The sequence below is a fragment of the Oryza sativa genome, chromosome 4, assembly GCF_034140825.1.
Source record: "Oryza sativa Japonica Group chromosome 4, ASM3414082v1".
NCBI classification, from domain to species: domain Eukaryota; kingdom Viridiplantae; phylum Streptophyta; class Magnoliopsida; order Poales; family Poaceae; genus Oryza; species Oryza sativa.
Window position 1 is genome coordinate 7,606,805 of NC_089038.1, and position 19,911 is coordinate 7,626,715.

Consider the following 19,911-nt stretch of genomic DNA (forward strand, 5'->3'; position numbering starts at 1 on the left):
GCCTTGTACTTTCATGCATGACGAAGGTGATGGTCGAGGATTTGCTGCATGGGCCATGGAATTGCACTAGCCAGATGTAGTTAGGTGCCTGACAGGAGCAACAGTGTCACCACACCGGCCTCCGCTCACTCTGCTTTGCACGCTGACATCAATGCCTGAACTGCTGGTCGGTGGTCAAGACCGCCAATTGATCCCTAGCTAGCGAATGTGCCTACCTTGGTGTCATCGCTGGCGCCGTAGTTCTTGACATTGAACGTTGGGTTACCGTGGTACATCGCCTTAGCCAATGTCGACGACATGTTGGTGGCGGAATATAGCGTAGCAGCAACGATGACGACCAACCGTTGCTGCGTCTCCATATTCATAGCTAGCCCTCTCCACAGCTCACATCTGTGCGGCGGACATGAGAGAGAAATTAGGGGATCGATGGGGTTTCCAAAAATGAAGACGTGTTTCCGTCTTTGAGCGATGGGGATGTGTGATGGAGTAGCCATAGTCAATGCGATCTTAGGTGCAAGCGCGATTTGGCGGGGACAGAATCATGGATAAGTTGTGTGCAGTGGCTGATGGGAGGAGGGAATGATCCAGAGCGTTGTACCTGGTGTTGGTGTGAATAATATTGGGCGTTGGATTTGATGAATGAAGTATTTAGTAGTAGAAGGACTTGAGTTGGCCAACTATCCGGTAATAAATACTACCTCTGTTATATAATAGATGACGCTGTTGACTTTTTGTCATATTTTTGACCATTCGTTTTATTAAAAAAATTACGTAATTATAATTATTTTATTGTGAGTTGTTTTATTACTCAAAGTATTTAAGTATCATTTATATTTTATACATTTGAATAAAACTTTTGAATAAGACAAATGGTCAAACATGTGTTCAAAATTCAACGCGTCATCTATTAAAAAAAGAATGTATGGGACTACCTATACATTTGTCGACAAATTTTTCCCTAAAAATTTGACAGATGTAATTATAGTACAATCGTAGTGTAATTACACTGTAACTTATATGTAATTACACTGTAACTTGCATGTAACTACAGTGTAACTTATATGTAAGTTTCACATAATTTTGAATCGTTGGATCTATTACAAGATTTGTTTTGGTGAGGAAGAAAACAAATCATAGCACACACATATGTGAAAGAATTTGTTCCCACGACCTCCATTTTACCGAAATAACATGTAACGGAGAGATTTTTGAAAGTTACATACAAGTTACACTATAGTTACAGTGTAATTACATGCAAGTTACAGTGTAATTACAGTACGATTGTACTGTAATTACATCTGTCAAATTTTGGGGGAAAAATTTGTCGACAAATATATAGCAAAATCGAACCAGAAATAACAAAACGAGCAAAAAGAAGGAAAACAACTTCCTTCCTTCCCTCCTCCCTCCCTTCTCCAACCTGAAGACCTGACCGCCAGATCTGACACCTCAAGCTTTGGCTCGCTTCGCTTCCTTTTCCGGCCTCCCAGATCCCGATCTCTCCCTCCCCATGCCTCCTCCTCCTCCTCCTCCTCGCCTCCCCTAACCCCCGCCGCCGCCGCGCGCCATGGCCTCGCGGCCTCCGCTCCGCACCACCTCCGCCTCCTCCTCCACCCTCTCCACCGACTCCCCCACCTCCGCTCCCCCCGGCGGCGTCCCGCAGTCCATCACCGCGCTCCTCAACAACCCTCTCCCCTCCGCCTCCTCCTCCTCCTACTACTGGCTCACCTGGCCCCCTCCCACCCCGCTCCCCGACGCGCCCCCGCCGCCGCCGCCCCACCCCTGCGACGTCTCCCGCGCCGACTTCGCCCCCTACCTCGCCGCCGTCGCCGACCCCTTCGGCCGCTTCGCTGATATCCGGCTCCACGCCTCCGCGGAGGAGCTCGCGGAGTCCCAGGACGGCGCCGCCGCCGGCCCCGCGGCCTCCGGCCTCGCCGCCTGCCTCCGCGAGGTCCCCGCGCTCTTCTTCAAGGAGGACTTCGCGCTCGAGGACGGGGCCACGTTCAAGGCCGCCTGCCCGCTCGGCGACGCCGCGCTGCAGGAGCGCCTCGGCCAGCACCTCGACGTCGTCGAGGCGCACCTCGTGCGGGAGATCGCGCGCCGCTCCGAGTCCTTCTACGAGGCGCAGGGCCGGCTGCGGGGGCTGGACGGGGAGATCGTCGCCGCGGTCGGGAGGATCCGGGAGCTCAGGGAGGTGGTCCGGGTGCTCACCGGCGATCTCGTGGGTGCCGCGCGCCAGGTGCAGGAGCTCAATGCGACGCGGGGTAACCTCGTCGCGCTGCAGCAGAAGCTCACCGTCATCCTCTACGTCAGCCAGGCGCTCGCTGCTCTAAAGCTGGTGAGTGGGCAAACTGAGCATTGCGAAACAAGATATCTCCCGCATTGCATTTTCTCTGCTGATCAGCAATGTGAATGATTCCCTGAACTGGTTGGGAACTAAGCTTAGCTCAGTGATGTGCTAATCTCTTATTAATACCCAAGGCGTGTGCTTTTGCTGGCATTTCCCTCACTTTTCTTTGAGTCAGTTGGCAATTTGGTTAGTGCGAGAATGAGAAGTACGATAGACAATAAAACTGCATGCACACGCTGTTTTCTTAGTTTGATAGTCTGATGCCATGCGTTATGGTTTGTTCACATTATTTTGTTCTCGGTGATTTATATGTTGATGAATAGTACTGTGCATGGAACGCCAGAAAAGTGCTAGGCTGTCTGTATCTCATTAATTTTCTGGCAACAATCTCGGTGGATTTAGATCTTCCTACCTTGGCTGCTCAATTATGAAGTGCCAATGTACCTTGACACGGAAAATGAAACTTGATGGTTCTGTATGAGAGTTCTAGATGAGTTACGACTTTAATTTGGAGGGCTTATAGACTAACACTAGGCAAGCATATACCTAAAAGCTCAAACAAACTCAATTATTAAGGGAACAAAACTTTGATATACTTAAGGTTTAGTTTATTGTGCTGAGTCCTGTAAGGCATGTAGGTTGACATGTGGGCCAAAAGATAGGCTAGTCATGGTACCCAAAGATAGGCTTGTGAGGCTGAAATGAAATTGTATGCGCCTTACTGGCTTCCATCTCTTCCATTGTCTCTCTATTCTTTGATGATCCTTCTAATTTCCTCTCTCTCGATACCTACATCCCTTTCCCAACCTCTGCTCAGTAGTGAAGCAGTGTCACAACAAAATTCAGTAAAGGAGAGGGGAGGACTAGAGGAGGATGTTAAGGGTTGAGATTCACAGACCAAACTTCAGAGGGTGTCTAACAAGGTGTTTGAGATTCAGTGCTTTATGCTGCCTATACCATTTATGTTGCAGCCTAGAGCAGGTTGGTGGGAGACTGTGAGGAGGACGTGCATCAGAAGTTCAGAGCATGAAGCAAAAGGATGCAGGAGGCTTCGCTAGTTCAATTCTTCACAATGTACTCCATGGAGTGATGGAAGATGGAAGGGAGAGAGGACAGGACAGTTGCTGGGACCAAGGAGTTAGGAAGAGGAGGCAGCTCTAGACACCATGATATGCGAGGAGGATCCACACAGTCGGGCTGAGTGGAGGTGATGCGCTGAGTGGAGTGTGCCTGCTTGCAGTTGGGAATAGTTGGGATTGGTTCTTGTATTTGGGTACGCTGTTGCGATGCTCTGCTCATGAGCTTCTATTATAGGGGTATTGCACCAGGAGAGATTGGGAAGTATTGGAGCTTTACTTATTTATTTTTTAAAACTGTAATTAATGGTACTCGCTTCGATCTGTGTCCAGATACCAATTTGGCTCTTCACTTGACATTCTAGACTGGAATAAATGTTTTTTATACTAGATCTTTTAGTCATTGCGTTAAATCTTTTTCTTACATTTCAAGCCCTTTATTTTATCGATTCCTAATTCAGTGCTTTGATTTGTTAATCTTATATGTGCAGCTTGTGGCAGCTGCGGATTGTGCTGGTGCCCTTGACGTAATTGATGACCTGCAAAACTTGCTAGTAAGTTTCTTATACAACAAGACGCCAATGTTTCCTTTTGTATTCCTCTATGGCAGCTTTACCCTTCGTCAACCATCTTTTTTAACATTGTGAGGTCTAAAAGTAAAGACGTGCAGCTAAAAAGATAAAGTTAATTATCATACTTCTAATTCATTCCATGTCATCAAAGCTGAGATATACCCTACTATTATTAAATATATTACGTGGGTCTGTTGGACTGGGGATGCCCAAAAGTTAACTTCAATTGGCAATTTTAATATCTAATGCGTCGGTTTAGAATAATTTCTTAGTTAACCCAACAAAAGTGTTTAGCTTCTCTTTTCCCCTTCCCTAAAGTAAGTACTCTGGAGTACATGCATGCATTTTGGTAAAAATAGCAAGACTGTCAGAGAATTTGGCCTCATCTCTATTTGCTTGCTGATTGTCTGTCTCTATATAACCATGATATATTAATGGTATGGGATTACAACGTATCAAATTAGTTGATTGAAAGATGTGATTAACTTGTAAATACGCCTTTTTACTCCCATCTACTTGCTCATGTCTGCAGCATATGTAACTTGTATTGTTATGATAATGTTTTCCTTTTTTCAAACAGGATACTGATGAACTCACTGGGCTTTATTGCTTTCGAAATATTCGTGATCAGTTGGGGACATCACTAGATTCTGTCAACAGGTACTCTCTTAGAACTTGAGCATAGGTTCCTATGATATGAGCACACCTTTTAGATTTCAGGAGTATTAGCACAAAATATCTGATATTGAGATAAAAAGCCTTTTTGTGCATAGAAATAAATCATGAATCAGTGAATTGTGATCAAAAGCTCGTGGCATGTTGTAGCAATGTAGGTAAGCTGATCAATATAAAAAAGAAATAATTAGTGATTGTACTCAAATGGCATGTTTGTTGATACTGAAAATGTGCCTACACCCGGAGGGTAAATTTTAATGTCGTTATTAATCTTGGGCTATATCAGGATATTGATATTTTGTTTTTTTTTTCAATATTATGCCCATCAGTAACTTGCTGTTTGACTTGATAATATTCATTCTTGTAGCATTCTTTCAGCAGAATTTGTGCGGGCTGCTGTTCCTGATGGAAAAGCTGTAGACGCATTGATTCAAGCAAATGTGAAAAGAAAGGCTTCTGTCCCCCTTAATGGGACGGAGCATGAAGTATGTTTCAGTTCACAGTTTAATCTATCTCTTAATTGGCTTATATTTACTGGATTATATATGCCGATGCACTACTATCTGTTTATTCCATCGAAATTTCTACTAATCTGTATTTTCTATGTGTTGTCTGTTCACTGTTAACTTATTCTAGGTTGTCATTTGTTGTATCAGTGCATTCTCACTGAAATGTAAACTTTCACTACAACAAATGAACCAGAAAATTTGAACATTCCTGCTGTATAGAGTATTTTTTTATATAGCATAGTGAATGCTGTTCACTTTTTGGACCCTTCTGTTAGGTTGTTAAGAACAATGATTAATCATAAATTCATAATTGAACAATATCAATTTAGGGACTTGCCATATTGAGGCCAAATTGTCTGCTTTTAATGTTTGTTTTGTTGATGTTAAGGTTCAATGCATGATAGGAAAGCAATGTTATGCGGTAGGAAGTGATCATGAACTAATTACCATTTAATACTAATTTTGTCATGGCTATAGCTATTCATATTCTTGTGGCTACTTTGGCCATTTCTAGGCAAATTTTGTTCTTTTCCAATCTTTGAGTGAATTGCTCTGTAGCAAACACAGTTTAGCAGAATATGTAGTTATTTCGTAAATGTTTGACGCGTTTAATATTTTCATCAGATTGCATTAATACACCGTTTATGTTATTTCTTCCATTTGGTGTTCCATGCTTACAGTACTGTGGTACTTTAAGTAAAGGTTTTCATCACATTTTCTCTAATTTTCGGCATGTTCATTGGTTTACCGTAGGTAAACATAGATGAGGAAGAAAGCTTCATTCTCAGAGATCGGCTTCTCCCCCTCATTATTTGCCTACTGAGAACGGTTAGTTCTGTCATTTACTTTCATTAAATTGATATTGCAGCGTGCACAAATTGGATGCACAAATATATCTTTTTCAATACTGAATGCAAACAATGAGAGGTTTTAGAGTGATAAATATTCCCCAAACACCTTAAAGGCATGTTCATTGGTTTGTGTTGATGAATAAAAGCTTGTATTTTGGGCTTATTACTTGCATCCGCATGTCTAAGTAAGATGCTGTTTCAAACTTGTATTGGATAGAATATCAAGTTCCTTTTTTCGCAAAGGCTGATCTCCTGTGAGTATATTTGATTAGTAGCAGCATCATGTTTCTTTATTCCTGGATGTAACTTGCCTTTTTGAGGGTATATTAGTTAGCAGTCCATTTTTTTGGTGGAAACTAAATGGTATGGTTCATTTTTATATTTTGCAGGACAAACTTCCAGCGGTGCTAAGAATTTACCGTGACACACTAATTACTGTTATGAAAGCTTCAATTAAAGCCACAGTAGCTGAGCTGCTCCCAATTTTAGTTGCCAGGACAATAGATTCTGATTCAGTAACTGGAGACAGAGCTGCTGATTCTGATGGTGTCATGTTTTCTCCATTTATCACTATTTCTTTCCCATGCTATTTCTTCCACTAAAATTCTTACATAGTTTGAACTTCAATTTTTTCTTAACTGCAGCTGGAGGCCAGTCTTTAGCAAATAAGTTGCGGAGTCTATCGTCTGAAGGGTTTGTTCAGCTTTTATCGGCTATATTTAGGATAGTACAGGTAAAATGATTATAAGAATTCCATTTAACCTGTTCGAAGTGGAGGCCATGCATCAAATTTAATCTCAATGAGGATATACTTTTATAGTATTTGGTAGTGTAGATATTTTAGCCTTGCATTGATTTATTTGTTAGCTTTAGTTATCCACTTTTTGACTGCATTTATTGTATCAGCTTAATTGTTCTATGCAATTATTATCAGCATTAAAGGAGCCATGAAATTGGCGCAAGTCCCTTACTACATGCTCTGTATTTGCTGATTCTATTGGTTGGAGAACCAAATAAAACCAGAATAGATTGTGGAGTTAGCTATAGAAGTTATGTACTAGCATGTAGCATCCCAACTTCCAAGTCCAATTTCTCTTTAAAAAAACCTTCCAAGTCCAAATTGAATCAGTGCAACCAATTGGTTCGCCTTTGCCCGCCGCGGGGGGGGGGGGGGGGGGGGGCAGGTGGTGAACCTGCCTGTCCGCCGGTTCTGCTGGCTACCGTACTAGGGGTCTTCTTGAAGTCATCACCTATATTTGTATTTCTATTTTTGATAAAAGATATTTAGCAGTGGCTGGCTGGTTGCTTGAGGATGTGGGGAAAAGAGTTTTGAACATTGCTATGCTACATGTAACTAAATGAAAATAAGAGTTGTTAACTTTTAACTATAATTTCTTGTGCCTTTTCCCATCTGAAAACCATGTAGCATTGACCTAATATTTTTCAGCATGCTTGAAATGTTTCTTGTCTACTTAAATCATGTACAATTTCTGAAGATTTAAAGAAAAAACTTGAGGTAATCAGTATTCTTTTGTCAATTCAGGTACATCTAGTGCAAGCAGCTGAAGTTAAAAGAATAGTTGAATGGATCATGGGAAACCTCGAGGGGAGCTTAAGTTCTGATGCTTCAAATTCTGTACAAAAGCACAGTGGCTCGGTTTCTGATTTTTCCCAAGAAAATGACCACGGTGTCACTTCACGGGTGTCTAATACTCTTACCAGGAGTAATTCTAAGTTTCCCTTCTTTCAAGGAAAAACGAATGACATGTCCAGTACAAATTCAATAAAGAATGTCCGGTAAGTTAAGGTGCAACTAGTTATTAAATCTTGCATTCACATGGGCTAGATATCATATACATCCGCATCAAAACTCTATGGAAAAACATATTTGAACTTTTTTTTAGGTTTGGAATAAAAATATTTTTATGAATAGATCCAAAATTAAAAATTAGGAGCTACAAAAGTTATATATAGAATCCATCCGAATATAGTTTTTGTTACTTTCTGTTTTTCTGGTTATTCTGAAATTTGAAATTAATAATTACAAAATCGTACCTGACATGGACTTTTGTTGTAATCTGAACCACTGTAATTTCGTCCCACCTTGAAGAATGGCTAGATTTTATTTTTCACCTTTTTCTGATAAATGCGAAAAATACCTCAGTTTGCCTAAAAGAACCTCCCTTTGTCCCAAAATATAGCTAGTTCTAAAGTTTTTCACTTCTATATTTTGGGACACCCTTTTGTACTCTAGAAGTAGCTATAGTTTGGGACAAAAAATTGAATGCTAGAAGTAGCTATATTTTGGGATGGAGGGAGTAGATATGCTTTTTATGTTATGTTAGCTGATGTCATGGTAGTGCTGTGGACAGATTCAATACAAAATTAGAATATTGGGTCAAATTCTAGGCTTTACCTCTTTTATATCATAATTATATTTGACAACACAATTGCTCTCTAATATTTGCCTTTGGTACAGAGCTGATGTCTTGAGAGAAAACACAGAAGCTGTTTTTGCTGCATGTGATGCTGCCCATGGACGATGGGCTAAACTTCTTGGTGTTCGTGCTGCCCTTCACCCCAAATTAAGACTTCAGGAGTTCTTGATCATCTATAATGTAACAGAAGAATTTGTAGCTGCCACTGAAAAGGTTATTTCTTTTCCTGTTTGAAAAATATGCACAAACGCTCATTATGCTCATCACTGCATACATGCAAGTTATGACTTTATTGTATCTTCTTATTCCTGTAGATTGGAGGCAGGTTGGGTTACAACATCCGTGGAATTGTACAACAACAATCAAAGCAATTTGTTGACTATCAGCATACTGTCCGGGTGAGTGATAAAATTTGTTGACTATCAGCATTTGTTGAATTCTACAATGGTAAACAACTTGCATGAGTTTACTGATGATGAAAAATTAAAAGGCCATTCTTCAAATGTCATCTATAAGGAGAGAATAATATTAAATATAAGACTACAAAGCATCATTGTACACAAACTTCAATGGATAATTGTGCTATTTTGAAAGAATATAAATCACTCAACTTTATCCCTGACCCCTCAGTTATAGATATCCATCAAATTGAATATAATGCTGTACCTTTATTATGCTTTTTAATTGGAGAATATTACTTGCGGAAAGTGCATTTCACCATCAAATACCCTGAGTAAAATGGTAGTGCAAACGGAGAATGTAAGGCTTAAACAAGTACTTCCTCCGGTTCACAATGTAAGTCATTCTAGCATTTCCCACATTCATATTGAAAAATATGAATGTGGGAATTTCAATATGAATGTGGGAAATGCTAGAATGACTTACATTGTGAAACGGAGGGAGTACTACTCAACAATTGACACTATAGTTTGTGAAACAATTAACATTATTAGGTGTCACTGCTGCTTTTTTTTGCTACTCAACAATCATCATAAATACAAATTTCAAGGTTGTGCAAACAACTGTGATTTGGATTTCAGACTGATATGTACTTTGTCTGCAGTTGATGCACAACTTATAGTATTTTTGTGCACTAAAACTTCTAATATTCTTTTGAAGATGGCAAAAATCAAGGCAGTTCTTGACCAAGAGACATGGGTTGCTATTGATGTTCCAGAAGAGTTCCAAGCAATTGTTCTATCACTATCATCCACTTATTCCGTTGCTAATGGCATGGAGATGCCTAGCACTGATGACAGCTCAAAGCTCCATGAAAATCGGGTTACAAGTCAAGAACCAGTAAATTCAGCTGAAAATAATACTGATAATGGCAACGCAGTATCTACTTCTCCTTCGACTGAAAACAATGTTGGGCATGCTAGATCAACACAGCAAACCATTGTGCATGGGGGTGTAGGCTATCATATGGTAAACTGGTTAGTCATCTATATTTTCTACTTAATAGTTCAGGTCAAGTTGCATTCTCTTCTTGCGCACCTTGCAGTGTTGCAACGTGACACTTTTATTTCCCAACATTTTGATAGCTAGAGTCGTAAACCATCCCTCTATTGATTTGTGGTCAACCTTGTTTTATTTGTTGTGTCTTTTTGTTAACTTGTGTTCTCATTACGTGAGATTCTCAATTTAAATCATGTTCACCCTTGCAGTGGTTTGATATTGTTGAAGATGTTATCGGAATATGTTGACATCAGTAAATGCTTGCCATCATTATCTTTTGAGGTGGTCCAACGTGTTGTTGAAATATTGAAGCTCTTCAACACTAGGACGTGCCAACTGGTTCTTGGTGCAGGTGCCATGCAGGTAGTATAACTGTTACATGCAATTTGAGTCATTAAGTTGTTAACAGTATAAAGTCTTTTCTCTATATCTGTACTCATTTAAAAGGGAGTAGCGGTGGTGGTGAGTCTGCCACCACCCCCACCACCAACTCTATTTTTTTGTGAGAAGGAAGGACAATGTAAGGCTAGAGGACCCACATGTCAGTAACAAATATATCCAGAAATTTAGAGATATATGCAGAAAATTATGGTAATAACAGGTTAATGATAATTTTCTTTAATCAAAACTAGTTGAATGCCCGTGCATTGCAATGGGAATTAAATAAGAAAACCACACCGTACACTCTAAAGCCTCAAAAATTAAAATAAAACTACCCTCATTCTAAAATCTTAGGGTCATATATTTGTCATCATTTTCACCTCACTTCAAAAGAAGTTTTTCCTGTTTGATGGCTTGAGGTTAGGAAGGGACAAAAGTCCATCCACCTCACTGTTTGGGGGACCCACATGGTAGTGGTGGTGGGTGGTGGCAGATTTACCACTCACCACCACCATTGAGGTCTTTGAAAAGAGTATATAGATCCTGTTGTAACGCGAGGGCGATATGCTAGTTTTTTTACAACATATGTAAACACAACTCTCGTGTTTTCATGGGTATGTAACACGGGTTAAGGACACTAGAAGTTCTTATGGATCATCTGCTCACTTAGGCTGCATTCATTTCTGGAGATTGAGAGAGAAACCCATTCGTTTTCCACACCCACAATACTTTTTTGCAAAAATTTTCTATAGGAAAGTTGCTTTAAAAAATCATATTAATCCATTTTTGAAATTTAAAATAGTTAATACTCAACTCTCCTTGTGGGCAAGATTTTACCATCAGTTATGGGTTAGTGTGCTATCAAAAGCAAGATTTGCATGCTTTTATCAAATGCTAACCTTGCTTGGAAAAGCATATTGCCTTAGCTTTTAGATCCATGCACACCTTAAGGCTTGGCTGGGTGTCCTTGGACATAAGTGGTGCAGTGGCACCATGGAACCATCTGCGCCTAAGGCAGGGAGGGAGATGGGATTATGAGACTAATGAACTTCTGTTTGTTCTTGTTTGATTAAGATATAATGATGTCCTTTTAATAGGATAGCCTTAGGCTGGACATAGCACCTCGTTTACTGAATGCTGTACCTCATAGCGTACCATGTTTTTCCATTGTTTTGTGTAATCTTTATCTCCATTCTCGAATAGTATGAGTTGTTTATGCTCAATGAACAATTTGTATCACTTTGTTGCACAAAAAAACTATTTGTGCAATTTGTTCTACCTATATGGAAATGCTGTTGCAAACAGTTAATTATTCTGTTTGAACAATCGTACTTCAATGTCTGATTAGTTTAAATGCTTCTGATCCTGATCAATCTCGATAGCTGATTTTGTGTAGCTACTCAACTTGTTTTCCACTAGTTCGGATTGGTGAGTTATATTCTCCATTGTTTTGATTTTCAGGTGTCTGGTCTGAAATCAATTACGTCTAAGCATTTAGCTTTGGCAAGTCAGATAATCAGCTTTATATATTCTTTAATTCCAGGTAAGCACTGTTTTTTACTCTTCTATAAAGCATGATGTGATGGTACTCTGTCCTGGTGTTGGCTATGTCCATGTTTGCTCACTCAACATTTTCATCATACTGCAGATATCCGGCGTGTACTTTTCCTGAAAATACCCGAGGCACGCAAACAACTGTTAATGTCTGAACTGGATAGAGTGACTCAGGTATGATCATTAATTTACATACTAACATTTTGTTAGTTCAAGCAACTCATGAATGCTACTACTATCTTTTAGTTGTTTTTCTATCAATGCCATTTCTTACATGTTTCAAGGAATAACAGGATTACAAGATTCATCGAGATGAAATTCACACCAAGCTAGTCCAGATAATGAGAGAGAGATTACTAGCAAATCTGAGAAAATTACCGCAAATTGTGGAAAGTTGGAATGGGCCTGAAGATACTGATTTGCAGCCAAGTCAATTTGCCAAGTCTGTTACGAAGGTACATTGTTTAACTGTTATCGTTGTAAATAATGTTATCATATGGTTGCATATTTCTACTTGTATGTGGTTGTTTAAAGGGTTTTGCCATGATTTAAGTAAGTTAAGTTCACGTGTTGCTAGGTGAAAATAACACGTGGTTTATGGTCTTTTTGTTATGTGACCATTACTTTCATTTATCTCTTTGGTAGTTTGAATCCACGCAAGGGATATGTTTTTTCCAGGTTTCAGGTGTTTTAACTTATTTATGCTAACTGTTAAATTTTTTCACAAAAAAAACTATTGCAGGAAGTTAGTTACTTGCATCGCATCCTTTCTCAAACATTGCTTGAGGCAGATGTGCAATTGATATTCAGGTATTTTTTTTATACTTTTTACTACTGACTTTAGCTCCATGCTATCATTATAATCATTGCACCATTTTATATTTCAGATGAGTGATTTTTAGCTACAACATATGCAGGTCTTTACCTGTTTTAATTTCCAATTATAAGTAATAAATTCATTTAGGGCCCTGCTTGGAAGCCTGGTTTTGGGCCCAAACCAGTCTAAAATATTGGCTAGTAATTTTTTTGAGCTGAGCTGTAAATGAGTGCTTGGATGGGCTAGTTTTCGGATTAAAATACATGGGAGAAAGCTCATTACGACTGGAAAAAAAAAGCATTGCCCTGGAAATATGATGGAAGCTGGGCTCACTTAGTGTGTCCCAGCCGCCACTCTGACTCCCCACACTGATAATCATCTTAAGCTTGTCGTCTGCCCTGCTCTCCACCCTTCCCCATCCCAACATTCCTTCGCCCTCCTCCCTGCCGCCTAACATCTCTACCCGATCTCCCGCTGCTCTTACCTTGCTTTGTTCCTAGCTGATGGCTCCTGGGTATGCATCGAGCTTAGGATCCTGGATCTGCACAACAGCAGCCTCATTCTGCCTCACCACCACACCCATCGTGTAGGAGTCCAACGTGTTCCTTAATTCTGCAGCAACAGCAGCTACTGCGACACTGGAGACATGCTCTGGACCAAGGTGTGGAACCAGTTTTGGCCAGTGGATTTCGGTTGGAATTTGTTGCTGACTTTTACTGTTTTATTTTGATTATTGGTCTGCAATTCGATAATGTTCACTATTTACTCTTTCATGAATTGATTCTGAGTCCTAAATCCTCCTGCTATCTAATCTTCTTGATGATATGCACTTGATAGTGCAGTGGCAAGGAGTGTGTGGTTTCAACTTTGAGGTCCCGTGTTCAATCCCCAACACGCTCACAATTTCTTAAAAAAAAAAAAGTTTGGAGGGACGTCTCTCCTTCCAAATCTCATCTAATCTTCTTGATTTCCACATGCTTGTTAATATCCATAATCCAAATGGTCAGTATGCCAGGCATTTGTATTTCACTGGTAATGGTAATTATGGGTAACACGAAATTACTCTTGTATTTCAATCACAATATTATATAAAATACACAACTCCCAAGCAGGCCATATTTGTCATGAGTTATAGAACCAGCATCTGTATTTTTGACTTTTATGCTTGCCCTGAACAAGTTTTCATCTGTTCATATAATATGTTTATAATCTACTGTTTTGCTGCAAGGTAATATTGCGTGCCGCTGATTTCTTTCTACCCTCTTGTTCAATGCAGGCAAGTAGTTCAAATATTCCATTCACATATCACAGAAGCATTTTCGAAGTTAGAACTCAGTACACCTCAGGCAAAGAACAGGTACTCCTAAACTTGTTGCACTCTCTCCCACAGGGAGATGGAAAAAAAACTAAATTTGATTCTCCTTGTGAGCTGTGGGTGTTCTGTAACATTTATATTTGACCCGTTATTCAATGATTGATGAAACTCAGATTGTGCCGTGATGTCCAACATATTCTTGTATGCATTCGGAAGTTGCCTGCTGAGAACTTCAGTGCAGAAGCTATTCCGAATTATGGTCTTCTTGATGATTTCTTGGCTGAAAAGTTTGGGACAAAAGTTGATGAATGACTGACCTGTACATTAGGAACTGACTGTGTCTGCAAATGTTCAGTACTCATATGGTACATGGGAAGTACTCCAAGACATCGCCGTTATTGGCGTGAAATCCTGTGCAGGTAACAACTGGAACCAATCTGTTCTGACTTGTTGCCAGTCTTCATAGATGTCAACATCTAATCCTTTTTTTTCAACGGCATATGACTATATACTCCCTCCGTTTCATAATGTAAGACTTTCTAACATTATCCACATTAAATGAGGCATGTAATATTAAGTTTATTTGGTGCTGGCTTCGTCTCCCCAGAAGTCATGTTAAATAATGTATATCAAAGTTCATTTGTTCTATTCCATGTTTTTGAAACCCAGATAGAGAAATAGTGGTATTCTGGGAGAAACTAATTCTGTATGGGATGTTTCATAAAGGGTAGATTTTATACGAAACACTGATAACCAATTTTATAATGCAGGCATTGCTCCCCAGGATACAAGTACATAGCACTTAAATGACAGCGGAGTACAATGTCAATACTCCCAGTAATGCCGTGTGAAAATCATAGCAATGTTTTTGCCCTTTTCTGAGCTGAAATTGTTGCCCCATACTTTAACCATGCCAGGCTGCATTTCAATTTTTTAATTGTTCCATCCCTTTTTGGGGACCCGATATTTGTTACTAGAAGTTCGTATAGAGGGAACTGAGTTTTGGCATCACGATCTATTCATTGCAGCATGCTTCTTGCTGTGTAGGTCTGGTGTATTCAATATCCTGTCGTGATGGCAGCCCATGTATTTTGTTCATGTAAGGTTTTGTAATTAGTCTGATGAATGAGATAATAAGGTATTTTTAAATGTTAGAATAGGAAAAGATTCCAGCCATGCATGGATATATAACAGGAAATTGAAGATTACTACATATGTCCCTTTCTAATGTGATCTATGTATGTATGCATGTTCTTTTGTGAGTGATGTACTGTAATTGGTTAAATTCTTTCCTTCCCGAGGTACAAAACTAGAGAGTTTTGTTGTAAACCTTAAATTATTATGGTCTTTTTTCGTAAACCTTTAATTTTGGCAAATAACCTAGAACGATAATAATTTTGAAAACGGAGGTAATACATGATTAGATTACTTTACTCGTCAATGAGACTCCTGTCGCGCGAGTGCGTGATGCACGCACCAGGTCGCTGGGCGCACCACTGCACACAGGCCACAGCCACACGCATTCTTGCCATCCTAGGTGGGTCGCGTATCAGCTTGTAATCATAGCTCTTCTCTAAAGCAAAAGACACGGAGGCAGAGGCGGTATGTTGCTACCTCCGTTCTCTCCCAATAAATGGCTGAATCATTTGGTGATCATATTTGAGTGTACAAATAAATAAATTAACTATTATAAAATTAAAAAATAAATATAAAACACCATTTTTTATATAAAAAAAATCACACCGTTTAGGATCAGGAAGCTTGTCTCATTAATTTGTTGGCTATCATTCCTTCTATCTAGGAGTATGTGAGTACAATTCACTAATCCACTAAATGTTATGAACAAGTTCCCAACAAATAAACACTTGCACATTCACAACATAATGTAACACTTATTACAACAAAATGTTTAGGCAAATGTGGCACAAAAATAATCAAATCACTTCTCCTGGTTTGTGACCTTGATGGTATCTTGACCATGTTCCTCCATATTGCGCTGGAGAGAGGCCAGAGACGGGGGAGGGACTCATGGATGGTGTTTACATGGATTGGAGCTCATGATCTTAGATACCTTATCAGGATTTACACGACACAAGGGAAGACCAAGGTTCATTGGAGCAGCTCCTCTCGTTGAGATTCCCGCAGACATTAGTGGGGAGGACCGAAAGGTTGGCATGTGGGATGGACAACAAAAGTAAACAGATAAGGTTGAGTAAGGTTATCAATATACCGATTGTATCGTACGATTTTACGATTCTATATAGATAATGTATCTATATGGATTTTATGTATATGATTATACGATTGTGATCCTACTTGGAACTTTCGATGCCATTGGTGCCTACAGAGGCATCAAAGCGCTTCCTTGAGAGCTACATCAACACGCTACTGATGGTAAGACAACACCCAAAGGCGGATGTAAACACCGGCAAGCAAGTTGTTAGCTACTACCTCGGGGAAGAATTGCATCGACAAGGGAAGAAGGAAAAGGAACCCAGCGGGAAGAGATGGAGCCGTCCAAGTCTAGGATGGACCAATTTGATTGTTGTTGGATTCTACGATGCATGTGATGATACTGGAGGTTTGCTCTTATGCTCTTGAAGCTGAACTTATGGCCTGCAATGAGGGGGTGAAAATGGCACTGCAATGGACAATCCTACCAGTGATAATAGAGACCGATTGCCTCTCTGTAACTCAAATGTTGCAAGAAGGCAAAATGGACAGATCTGGTCTTGCTTTTGTGACCAGGGAGACGAAGGAGCTCCTGTCCGGAAGGTGGAATTTCACGATCCAGAAGATTCATAGAGATCAAAATAGAGTTAGTCATCAATTAGCAAATATCGCTCGAACCAAGAAGAAATTCCAAGATGTCTAATTTCTGGTCGGGCGATGATTGTAATCTCATTGAACAGATGATCCTTCAGGATCAATCTGAGATTCATGATTAATGAAATCCCTTTTTCCCCGCAAAAAAAAAAGATTATGACTTTAACAACATTGGTTGGGCTTGAGCATCCAAAAGTCAAGATGGTAGCCATATGATGAAAAGGTGAAACGGACGGTGGATTGCACACTCCATGTTGCCCGATCGCGAAGTACTATAATAAAGAAATATGTGCTAGCTCCAATGTGTAGTTCGATCATAATAAAATGTATTACACAATTAATTTCATTTTTAGGCAACACGTGGCACCACAAAATATATGTTGGGCCCGCTCAATTGATATGTGCATGCTAAACATCAAGCCTTTGGAAAAAAAAACTTAATATCCGGCCCATATACCAAAGCCCAAATGCTATTATTCTTTGCACGACTATACGATGTATATTAACCCTCATTTTATACCCTAGACAGGCAGTTATTGTTCCCATCTCCTATTTTCCATGCCGCCACCGCCGCCGCCACCACCACCACCACCGCTGTTCGCCTACTCCTCTCCAATGGATTCAGGTACTTCATCTCCATAATATCTACCACTTGAACTGTGAACTAATCTTGGTAGCCCACATCCTCCCTGCATCAATCGTTGTTACACCATTCTTATTGATTCCTTCCATAGATATAAGACGTTTTTTGCTAGTCGGATATTACTATGATTGTCTATGTCATTATCCCTCTCTGGATGGCACCGGACTCTTAGGTTTAATTTTAAGTAGTTGGTTATGCTCTTATTTTGGTCTATTCTTATAGTTTAGAGTTTTTTCTAGACCTTCTTACTAGGTTATTTCAATACAGGCAGGTTAGCATTTGTCCCAACTGCTATACTTTTGGTTGGGTGCACTATGTAAATATGGCGAAGATGTGTTTTTGATCTTCCATTTTCTAAAAAGGAACCACTATAAGTATGATGAATTCCAATATAATCACCCGGTGAAACTTGATTTGCGGTATGTAGAAGAAAACAATGATATCTCCTTTTGTTAAATACTATATTATAGCTATCTTTCTATTTCCCTTGCACGGTTGAAAAATGTAAATATGCTTTTTTTTCCTAGGAAATAAGGCACCACAACAAATTTACACAAACGTCACCTATCAGGAAGACTCAGATAACAAAATGAATCAATATTTAATCTGTTTTATGTCGTAGCTAACTCAAATTTTTTATTAATTTGTTCCTGAAACATATTATTTATTTTTCAGTTATATCTTTTATTTTAACCCATGTGTACAACCGAAGCAGTCGAACTGGATTGAAAAATTTGAAATGCTATACTACTGTAGCATATTACTATTTTTTTAAGAACAGCTTATATGAAATTTCACATATGTACAACACATTTTGGCCATCCTGGCTGGCTAAAACACTGGAACATACCGGATGTTGCCAACAGCAAGGCACATCTGGAATTTAGAGGACGCCATTATTTTCCCCATTAATGTAAATACATCTGCCAACTTTCGTGCACTAATATTACCCTTTTTTTCCTCAAATATAGTGAGCCCACAGATAAAATGCAAAACCATCCACGGTTTTACATGCAAAAGTAGCAATTATTTATTGTGTAATCTGGATGATCCTTGTTTTGAATGTAACAATCTCCCTTATCATCTTAGAGTGGCATAAACAGCATTCTTTCATGTCATAAATCTGTACTTCAAGAAACGTGATCACAAACCTGGTTGGCAATTAACCTTGTGATTAATATGTTTCATCGAATGAAATCTTTCAGATTCAGCATATCACCAACTTTTGATCTTTGTTTGGCCTATAAATACCATTGGCAAACAGGAGTCCCATTGCATCCAAAACTATTCCAAGCAAACTCTTCCAGTTTTCTGTTTTTCTCATCTTCTGCTTCCCCTGTGTAGAGCACAGTAGAGGTTCCATCAGGTGATTCTTTGCTCTTCTCTCTTTGTTTTTAATTCATCGTTGATGTAAGAGTAATCTTGAAAATTATTTGGTGGACTACGGGGAATAATTAATCTCTTTTCATTATATTAATCTGCAGCTTGCTCTCATGGCGTTCCAAACCCAAGGATCCAACCTGAGGGCATTGCTCGTTGAGGACATCAAAGTGAACCGCATGATCCTGTCGCAGATGCTGCGCAAATTCCAAGTTGAAACCACTGTGGTTCAGAATGGAAAAGAAGCTGTTGAACTATTCCTTGGAGGAGAAACATTTGATATTGTTTTGACTGACAATCTTATGCCCATCATGACTGGTCCTGAGGTATAACTTATAACTTACTCCAAAAGAATAATGTATTTCCTTTCATTCAGTTAACAAATAAATAATCAAGTAGTTCTGATACTAGTTAAACACTTCTAATTAATTTAAGAAGTTTTAATTCTTGTGTCACTGCTTGACAGGCAATATCCAAGATCCGTGCCATGGGTGCTACTGATGTGATGATTGTTGGAGTCTCAGTTGACGCCAACAGCATGGAAGAGTTCAAAGATGCTGGTGCTGATCTATGTGTGCCCAAGCTGAAGCTTGAGATTCTAGAGCACATCCTTCAGGAGACCAGGAGCAAGAAGAACAAGAGCAGCGCTTAGGTTTCAGAAGAAAATCAAGGGACTATCTGTCATCATTTAGTGTCATGGTTGTTATCTTATAAGAATTTAGGTTTCATGGTTGATTAATGCCTGGTTTGGTGTGAGTTCTGATCCTTTTAGTTATGGTTGTTGTCTTGTCATCATCTTTTTTAGAGTCATGGTTTGTCTTAAAATTTTAGATTCATGTTTGATTTATGCATGGTTTGGTTGTAATCCTCTCGGAACAAGTTAAAGTTATCAAGAATTTATTATTGATGCTCAGTTTATGGTGTCAACATTCCAGCAATGCTGTGTGAAAAATCATCAACTGAGAGTTTTGGCAGCGCACGATTTTTTTTGGCATATGTTAAATGCTGACAGGCAGGTGTATTAATTCAATACCCTTTTGAGATGCATGACAGCCCATGCATTCCA

General features: G+C 39.4%; 2 protein-coding genes across 2 annotated transcripts; both read left to right on the forward strand.

The window, feature by feature from the left end:
• Positions 1 to 1,451: 1,451 nt before the first annotated feature.
• Positions 1,452 to 15,209, forward strand: LOC9267478 (vacuolar protein sorting-associated protein 54, chloroplastic). The gene is made up of 19 exons (XM_015781068.3): positions 1,452 to 2,338; positions 3,918 to 3,980; positions 4,579 to 4,658; positions 5,041 to 5,158; positions 5,936 to 6,010; positions 6,423 to 6,579; positions 6,678 to 6,766; positions 7,577 to 7,830; positions 8,513 to 8,684; positions 8,786 to 8,869; positions 9,591 to 9,907; positions 10,139 to 10,292; positions 11,772 to 11,853; positions 11,959 to 12,038; positions 12,158 to 12,319; positions 12,607 to 12,674; positions 13,958 to 14,038; positions 14,170 to 14,415; positions 14,767 to 15,209. The coding sequence occupies exons 1-18, from the start codon at positions 1,568 to 1,570 to the stop codon at positions 14,306 to 14,308; spliced, it is 2,946 nt and encodes a 981-aa protein (XP_015636554.1). The 5' UTR covers positions 1,452 to 1,567; the 3' UTR covers positions 14,309 to 14,415; positions 14,767 to 15,209.
• A 3,374-nt stretch (positions 15,210 to 18,583) lies between these two features.
• Positions 18,584 to 19,739, forward strand: LOC4335184 (two-component response regulator ORR42). The gene is made up of 3 exons (NM_001419107.1): positions 18,584 to 18,831; positions 18,950 to 19,171; positions 19,312 to 19,739. Exons 2-3 carry the CDS (start codon positions 18,959 to 18,961, stop codon positions 19,495 to 19,497), a joined length of 399 nt encoding a protein of 132 aa, NP_001406036.1. The 5' UTR covers positions 18,584 to 18,831; positions 18,950 to 18,958; the 3' UTR covers positions 19,498 to 19,739.
• The last annotated feature ends 172 nt before the right edge of the window (positions 19,740 to 19,911 follow it).

Bases quoted from the DNA above. Each gene is read 5' to 3' on its own strand.
- LOC9267478 (XM_015781068.3), top strand. From the start codon at position 1,568: ATGGCCTCGCGGCCTCCGCTCCGCACCACCTCCGCCTCCTCCTCCACC. The intron at 3,981-4,578 runs GTAAGTTTCTTA...TTTTTCAAACAG, and splicing joins ATGACCTGCAAAACTTGCTA to GATACTGATGAACTCACTGG. The intron at 12,039-12,157 runs GTATGATCATTA...AAGGAATAACAG, and splicing joins AACTGGATAGAGTGACTCAG to GATTACAAGATTCATCGAGA.
- LOC4335184 (NM_001419107.1), top strand. From the start codon at position 18,959: ATGGCGTTCCAAACCCAAGGATCCAACCTGAGGGCATTGCTCGTTGAG. The intron at 19,172-19,311 runs GTATAACTTATA...ACTGCTTGACAG, and splicing joins CCATCATGACTGGTCCTGAG to GCAATATCCAAGATCCGTGC.